The following is a 9,117-nucleotide window of genomic DNA, read 5'->3' as shown; positions in this document are numbered from 1 at the left end:
TTATTCTCCCAGGGGATCCTGCCCATTAGTTCCCTGAGGTTGTCAAAGTCTGCTTTTCTGAAGTCCAGGGTCCGTATTCTGCTGCTCTCCTTTCTTCCCTGTGTCAGGATCCTGAACTCGACCATCTCATGGTCACTGCCTCCCAGGTTCCCATCCACTTTTGCTTCCCCTACTAATTCTTCCCGGTTTGTGAGCAGCAGGTTAAGAAGAGCTCTGCCCCTACTTGGTTTCTCCAGCACCTGCACCAGGAAATTGTCCCCTACACTTTCCAAAAACTTCCTGGATTGTCTGTGCACCGCTGTATTGCTCTTCCAGCAGATATCAGGGTGATTGAAGTCTCCCATGAGAACCAGGGCCTGCCATCTAGTAACTTCCGTGAGTTGCTGGAAGAAAGCCTCATCCAATGTTTGTTGCTAATGGTGAATCTGATAACAAAGAATTTGACACTGATGGTAAATCCTATCAAAAGTTGTAATAAGCTACATGTAGTAAAAAAGAAGCCCTATGGGAATACTGTTTCTCAGCTAACACCTCTAAACAGTCTCAAAGCTTGTTACGGCTGGGAAAGCATAATAAACCTGGTCTGCTGTGTGGAAGAGGAAACTGAGGCAAACCACTTCATGGCATTGATGACTATCTGTATTATCACCTGTTGCAAAAACACAACGGTTGACAATCCTGCACATTTACAAAGACAGGTTTTCAAGTGACAAATAGAAGGCACACAGAACTTTGTAAAAACACATGTGGATCACACTCCAAGGTTTGCAACGCTTGGGCATTGTATGTTCCAAACCTTAAGAAGGCCTTGGGCACACTCCCTCCAACCTAGTCAGTGACTAACACTTCTGCAGTAAACTAAGGGGGGAGGTGTGACATTCTGTGCCCCCAAAGGAACAGGTATCAATGGTATCAGTGAAAAAGTTATGATTTGCTGAATATGATTACCCTATTTGTATGCATGTCTCATTTTTGTGCCAAAAATTCTGAAAGCATGTGAGGGCATATGAGCAGCTCATGTGACACTGGACTCCATTTGTGCCTGTGCGTTTCTGGTAATTGTGCTGGGGGCTTCTGCTTGGAAAAATGAAGGTCCCTCCGAATGACAGAAGCCATAAAAGGTGGAAGTAACAAAAATGCTTGGCCTCACTCCCCCGCATAACTCAACACCTGGAAAAACCTTAGGAAGAAGGACCAAACTGGGGATTTGGTCCCAGGCTGAAGGCATTTCTAACTTTTGCATGGAGGACAGGTGGACTGTTTGTACCATCAGAGTGACACACTGTGTGATTCAAATCCTGTCAAGTTTATAGAACTCAGATTGTCATTTTGCTTTATTTCTTAGGTCATCTCCTTTGATCTGTACACTTATTACTTATAATTACTTAAAATCTATCCTTCTGCAGTTAATAACTCGGTTTTACATATTTTTTTTTATCTAAAACTGTGTGTTGTTTGAAATGCAAAAGGGAAATGTGCTCAGGAACAGGGGCTAGTGTATTGTCCTCTCCACATTGAGGGAGGGGTGGACTGGGTAATAAATGTACAGTCTCTGGGCTTCTGACCAGGGTAAGACAGTACAGCTCTGGGTTCCTCGCCTGGGGAGCTCTGGGGGTGGGGGCGGGCAGGCAGGAAATTGGCTTTAGCCGCTCTATTGTTGGTACATGAGTGCCTAGTGAAAACATTCATGTAACTGCAGCTGGGTGGAGATGTGTCTGGCTGTGTCTGGCTGTAAGAGTCCAAACCTGGAGAGGATAGCAGCTTGTCACATCCTCAAAGTGTGAAAGGGAGCCCAGGTTGGTATGCAGAGGGCTCGGTGATACGCCCTTTCCAGGTTGCATCCTGGGCAAGTCCGTCACACCCACCTAAAAAACAAGCCCTGCTAGACTGTGAGTCCATTTCCTTCTTGTCATGTGCTCAGTTACTAATGGAGAGACCATGGTTAGAGCAGGGAAGTCAAGAGTCCTGGGTTCTGTCTGTCATTCTCTGTGTGACCTTCACCAAGTCAGTCTTCCTTTGCCTCAGTTTACCTATCAGTATAATGACTATATGTTCATAGTGACTTTCCTTTACTTGGTGTTTTGAAGATCCTTCAATGAAAGGTGTTACACAGTATGATGACAGTTACTGATGAGAATTACTGATTTCTGATGCCTTAGTGATAGCCCTGTGTGCCTGCAGAAAGTGTTCGTTTCTCTCCTCACTTACCTTAAGAACATAAGAATGGTCGTACTGGGTCAGACCAAAGGTCCATCCAGCCCAGTATCCTGTCTACCGACAGTGGCAATGCCAGATGCCCTGGGGTGAGTGAACCTAAGAGGTAACGATCAAGTGATTTCTCTCCTGCCATCCATCACCCCCCTCTGACAAATAGAGGCTAAGGACACCATTCCTTACCCATCCTAGCTAATATCCATAAATGCGCTTAACCTCCATGAATTTATCCAGGTCTCTTTTAAACCCTGTTATAGTCCCAGTTCTCTTTTAAACCTTGTTATAGTCATATAGTCACCTTTCTCCAGATTTCTCTGTCTACTATCTAACCATTAATACTGGGCATTTACAGGGTATCAGACCCTCTGGAGAGCTGCCCATTACCCCTAGTTTTCTTCTTAATCAACTCTACTTTTTAAATATACACAAATACACAGAGCAGCCAATTTCTCTCTGACTCAGTGGAGAGCCCAAGAGTTCTCATCTCCCTTTGGGAACGTTCCTTAATGACTGTTTACTTCTAAACCTGGATAAAGAACTCAGAAGCACAGACACTGAAAGAGAGACATTGGCTAGAGTGTCTACGGTTTCCAGCCTATTTGCATCCAGATGCCACTTCTCTCCTAGAGGCTGAGTGACCCCCCCTGGGAATGTGCACAGCTAGATTATAAACGGTGCACACCCCAGGTCGGCTCTCAGCGTTGGACGCTGCTGCAGATGCTGGGGTGAGAGAGGTGTGGAACACGGCTGTCTGCAGAGGATTCCCAGGGAAGACACGTCTGGCTCAGAATTCACAGGTACCCATCTCTTGCTGAGGAGCTCACTTGCTTGACAAACCCAGTGCAATGTGGGCGTTATGGAACAGAGAATAGGTCTGTGGTCCTTTCCGCTCTGCACAACCATTAAACATGCTGGGACCTTTGCCACAGGGGATGAGTTTGCTCCAATATCACTGGCCAAAATGTCCCCTTTGCTCTGCCCCTTGCTGATGGGCTCTAGCCCCGAGATGGCTGCATTTCAGTGGCACAGGGGATGCTTCAGAATGAAAGGTTTCAGTAGATGTAGAATACAAGGCCAAATTCTGAGTCCCTGGCCCATACGTTCTCAGGCCCCACAGAAGCAAAACTCCCCTTGGAGTAAGAATTGAGTAAAGACCTCAGGAGCCAGCTGTGTGTGAGCTAATGCACAGGGACTCTCCCTCCTCCTCTTGCATTTCAGGGCTCTGGCTGTTAACGGGGATGGCTCTCACCTGACTTTGTGATGGAAATCATGGAGGGGGTAGGGCTCCTCACTGGAATAATTATATGAATTTTTCAACATGGGCAAGACCGCTTTTCTCCTGGCTTCATTTGAGAACTTGGCTGAACTCTTAGGTCTGAAACTTTCAAAAACAATTCAGCTAGAAGCAGAAACCCAGTGTGGGAAATTTCAGTCCAAATGGTTAAAATTTGGCAAAATTATAACCAACTGAAAATGAGGTCTCCTAATTGAATGTGTCAGACAGCATTAACTAACTATGGTGTCACCAGCACCACCTACAATGCCCAATCCATTTGTGAATCCCATTCAGCTATGCTCTTTGCTCCAATAATGTGTGTGGCAAGGAGTTCCACAGGCCAAATATGGATTAGGTAAACAATTTTTCTTTCTCAATGTTATATATTCAGACTTTCAATGTACTTGAATGTTCCCTTGTTCCTGTGTTATGAGACAGAGTAAATATAAATGCTTGACTTAATTTCTTTATCCATAGATTCATAGGGTTTAAGATCAGAAGGGACAATTAGATCATTCTGTCTGAATTCCAGTAGAACAAAAGCCGTTAAATTTAAGCCAAGTTACCCCTGTATTGAACTCCAAAACTTGTGTTTGACTAAGACCTAGTCGACACTAGGATTTTACATTGTACAATCCTAGAGCCACAGGGGACCTTCAAGGGTCAGCTAGTCCAACCCTCTGCCAAGATGTAGGATTTGTTGTATCTAAACCATCCAAGACAGATGGCTCCAGCCTCCTTAGAAAACCTTCAGTGAAGGAGCTTCCACAACCTGCCTAGGTGACTGTTCCGTTGTCCTGCTGTTCTTATAGTTAGGGAGTTTTTCCTGAAATTGAATCTAAATCGGCTCTGCTGCACTCTGAACCAATTGCCTTTTGTCTTGCCCTTTGTCTCAAAAGGACAATTTTTCTCCATCTTTTTTATGGCAGCCTTTCAAATACTTGAAGACCACTCTCATGTCCCTCCTTAATCTTTTTTCAACTAAACACACCCACTTCCTTCAGCCTTTGCGCACGGTTTGCATGCCATCCCTTGGATCATCTTTGTCACTCATCTCTGGATCCTTACCAGTTTCTCTACATCCTTTCTAGACAGCGGTGACCAAAATTGCACACAGCACCTAACCAGTGCTGAGTAGAGAGGTACAATCACCTACCATGACTTGCATGCTATGCCTCTGTTAATGCAACCCAAAATTGCATTTGCTTTTTTTGCAACAGCAAAAGAATCCACACCCCCTGAGAGCTGTCGCTATATCAACCTAACCCGATGTAGAGAGAATGAGGTCGGTGGAACAACTCATCCACTCGCTGCCACCTCTCGGGGAGGTGAATTATACTCACTGACGGGAATACACAGACCATCCCTGTAAGTCGTGTCTACACTGAAGCACTTTGCAGTGCCTCAGTAGTGTTTTAAGTGTAGACAAAACCTCAAGCAGATCTTCCAGAAAAGCATCCAGTCTGGATCTGCAGACATGGGGAGTTAGAGAATCCACCACTTCCCTTTGCAGTTTGTCCCAATGATTAATCACCCCGAGTGCTGATCATTTGGCCCATAATTCCGAGTGGAATTTGTCTGGCTTCAGCTTCCAGCCATTGGGTCTTCCTCTGCCTTTCTAAACTAGATTACAGAGCCCCTTAGTTCCCATGGTTTTCTCCCCATGGAAGGCTCTGCTTGATTGTCTTTTTAGATGAGATAAATAGATGAAGCTCTTTAAATCTCTTTCTCTGTCAGGCATTTTCTCCAGTCTCCAAACATTTTTGTGGTTTTTTTCTGCACCCTCTCCAGTTTTTCAACATCCTTTTTGAAATGGGGACTGAAGAACTGGACACAGTCAGTTTAATCAATGCCATGTCCAGAGATAAAACCCTTCCCCTGCTCCAACTCACCACTCCCCCGTTTATGAATCCAAGGATCGCGTGAGCCATTTTGGCCACAGCATTGCATTGGGAGCTTGTGATAAGCTGGTTGTCCACAATGACCCCTAAATCCTTTTCAGCATCCCTGCGTTCCATAATACTGTGCCACAGCATGGTTGTGGGGCCTGCATTCCATGTTCCGAGAGGATCACTTTGCATTTGACTGTATTAAAACATTTTGTTTGCATGGGCCCAACTCAACAAACACTGTAGATCAATCGCTAGGCCTGCCCTGACTGCCTCACTGTAACCACTCTGCCAATCTTTGGGTCGTCCGTAGATTTTACCTGCAATCATTTTCTATTTGTTTCCAGATGATTGATGAAAATACTGAATCGCACCGGGCCTAGACCTGATCCCTGCAGAACCCCATGAGAAACAACCCCTTTTCCTGGCAATGGCCCACTCACAACTGCTTTCTGAGATCTGTCAGTGAGCTCGTTTTTACTCCATTTAACATGTGCTCTAGTGACGTATATTGTTCATTATGTTAACTGAATGTTTTCCCCGACTAAATCAAATGCCTCAGAGAAATCGAAGTCTGTTGCATCTGTATGGTTCCCTTGATCAACCAAATGTGTACTCTCATGAAAGGATGAAATCGTATTTATTTGACAAGACCTGTTTCCATAAAACCATATTGTTGACTGGCATTAATTAGACTCCTAGATTTTTTTAGGGGGGGTAAGGGGTCGGGGGGGGGGGTCTGTTGCTGCCCGACTGCCTACTTTTGATTTGGAATGAGAAGTTTGGTGATCGGTCAGTTCGTAACTCTGGTTTTTGTAACTCTGAGGTTCTACTGTAGATGCCGTTTAACATCCTCTTTGACTGCTAATGGACTGGAAAGTGTTTCATGACCGTGTGTGATCTGAGTACTTGATACTGCTCCTTTCCAAATGCAGAACAAAACAATTTCTTGAACACATCTCCCTTTTCTCCAACATTAACAAGTTTCCTTTCTCCCTCTTGGAATTGGCCTACACATTTTCGAGGGTTTCTTTTCTTCTTAAGATAATTAATAACTTCCTTTTTGTTATCCTTAGCCCTGCAAAGCATGGATTTCCCCCAATGTCTGTAACATCCTGTATCTATTTTCATAACTTCCAATTTCTATGGCTTGCTATCTATTTTCCCTTTCCCCCATTTGTTATATATTGCTTCCCTCCCCCCCCAGTTGCTGCCTTCACTTTGCTACTGAACTGGGTTTTTAACCAAAGTTCTCTACTTTCTTGATTGTGGAATCATGGCTTTTTAGATCTCTCATAAACTCTTCTTAAAGAAGTTCCATTTTTCATTCCCATTTTTCTGTCTACATTTTTCCTCCCTCTCAGTTTTGCTGATCATTTGCCTTATCTTTGGGGAATTGGCCCTTTTGAAGGGTATCTGTAGATAGCTATTACTGGCTGGGAGCTGTTCTCTGTTTGTCCATATCAATGTAATCAGTTCCATTCTTTATTTTGTTCTCCTCTATCGTATGCCCCTTAATTGTCTCTTCTCTAAACTAACCAGTCCCAGACTTTTCAGTCTTTCCGCATACGCCAGCCTCCCCGATTCTCACAGCCTGCCTGGGAAATCCCCTTTCTATCTGCTACATCCTTTATAGAGGCTGGGTGAGCAAAAGTGAGTGCATCTCCAGAGCAGGATATTCTCCATACCATTCCTTACGAATCTGAACATTGTCTTTGTTGTGGCCACTACCGCTGCTATCAATGGAGCTGCTATCAATGATATCAATGATATCAATGCTATCAATGGAGCTGCTATCAATGATGCCCAAGTCTTTTCCCTGAGGTGTGTTCTAGTTGGGATGTTTCCCCTGGCACATGTCTTGGCAAAGGTGTTTTTTTCCCACTCTCAGATTTTCAATAACTAGGTGAATGGGAAACCCCCTACAGCATGGACTCTGTAGCCTGGGTTTCATTGTATTGAGCCTATGTGTAAATTGGCAGATTTTTTTTGCTGAAACTTTGGTCAATGACGAAAAAGCCTTAAAAGAAATCATTGTTGCAAACCCTTACACCTCTCGTTAAGGTGCCTTTATTACGTCACTGAAACTGAGGAGTTCTGTCTTCAAAAGCGGATTTGTAGTGTTTACACCTCCACTATTTCTTCACCAAATGCTGCCTCTTGGCAAAAAAACTTGGCAGTGCAGATAAGGCCTAAGGAACAATGAGGGAAAACCAGCATCCACTCGTGTTTCGTGCTGGTGCCTATTAATGTTTCCCATACCACGATGTGTAGGAATTATTGACGAAAGGAGCACCATAAAATATGGAACTGACATTAGTAGGGTCAATTGTTCATAATTCATTTATCTTAATCATTAAAATGTCATTTTTCAGTGTGTGAAGAGTGACCAACCTGCTCCATCCATGAGACAAGCCTCGAGCTGTGTATGTAGTGTCTAATATTAACATTTTCTTTCCATCCAGGCATTTCTCCTGCGACCATCACCCTAGACCCTGGGCACATACAGGAAGTCAGGGGGACGCACGGTACATGCAGGAAACACCATTCTGCCTCAGCGTTGGAAACCTTCTCTCCTACTCCATGTCAGATTCCAACTCAACAGACTTTACCAACCCTTCCACCTTCATCCTGCTGGGCATTCCTGGCCTGGAGGCAGCCCATATCTGGATCTCCATCCCTTTCTGTGCGATCTATGTCATAGCCATCTTGGGGAACTTCACAATCCTGTTCATCGTGAAGAGGGAGCCAAGCCTCCATGGGCCCATGTACTATTTCCTCTGCATGCTGGTCGTCGCCGATGTGGTCCCGTCTACGGCCGTCCTACCCAAAATGCTGAGCATCTTCTGGTTCAATTCCAGGGAGATCAATTTCGGCGCCTGCCTCACCCAGATGTTCTGCCTTCTCAGCTTCTCTGCTATGCATTCTGGGATCCTTGTGGCCATGGCTTTTGATCGCTACGTGGCCATCTGTGATCCCCTGAGACATTCCACCACTCTGACAAACCCTGTGGTGGCCAAAATTGGCCTGGCCGTGGTGCTGCGTGGCATCATGCTCGTATTGCCCTATCTCTTCCTGGCGAGGAGGTGGCCATATTGCAGAACCAACATCATTCCCTACACATACTGCAAGCACATAGCTGTGGTGAAGCTGGCTTGCGCCGACATCCGCATCAGTAGTTACTACAGCCTCGCTGTGGCATTCTTGGTGACCGGTGTGGATGTGTTTTGTATCGCTGTGTCCTATATCCAGATCCTCAGGGCCATCTTCAGCCTCCCAACAAAGGACGCCCGCCTCAAGACTTTTGGGACCTGTGGCTCCCACCTCTGTGTCATCTTAGGCTCTTACATCCCACATCTCTTCTCCGCCCTCACAGAACGGTTTGGGCACAATATGGCCCTGCATTTCCACGTTCTCATGAACAACATGTATCTCCTGGTGCCCCCCATGTTAAACCCCATCATCTATGGGGTGAGGAGCCAACAGATTCGGGATAGTCTGCTCCAGCTCTTTACTCATTAAGGGTCATAAAGCTTTCTCCTGGTTATCTGGCTCTCAGACTGAGCTCCATGCAGTACTGGCTGGTGACATGGTGCTGGGTTCTCTTCCCTGAATCACTGACTGGCCAGCCAAAGAGACCTGAAACCCTTTCCTCACTTTACTGTGCTGTGTCAGTGTGACAAATGGGGAATCTGACTATGTGCAACTCTGAGGGTTGCCGCCTTTCTAATTCCTGGT

At 45.3% G+C, this 9,117-nt stretch overlaps 1 protein-coding gene across 1 annotated transcript; it reads left to right on the top strand.

Moving 5' to 3' along the window:
• Positions 1 to 7,911: 7,911 nt before the first annotated feature.
• On the top strand, positions 7,912 to 8,901 carry LOC140899101 (olfactory receptor 52E8-like). The gene has a single exon (XM_073313998.1). It carries the CDS (start codon positions 7,912 to 7,914, stop codon positions 8,899 to 8,901), a length of 990 nt encoding a protein of 329 aa, XP_073170099.1.
• The last annotated feature ends 216 nt before the right edge of the window (positions 8,902 to 9,117 follow it).

The sequence above is a fragment of the Lepidochelys kempii genome, chromosome 1 (genome assembly GCF_965140265.1).
Source record: "Lepidochelys kempii isolate rLepKem1 chromosome 1, rLepKem1.hap2, whole genome shotgun sequence".
Classification (NCBI taxonomy): Eukaryota; Metazoa; Chordata; order Testudines; family Cheloniidae; genus Lepidochelys; species Lepidochelys kempii.
The sequence above is the reverse complement of the archived record's forward strand: the minus strand, read 5'-3'. Positions and strand labels throughout refer to the sequence as shown.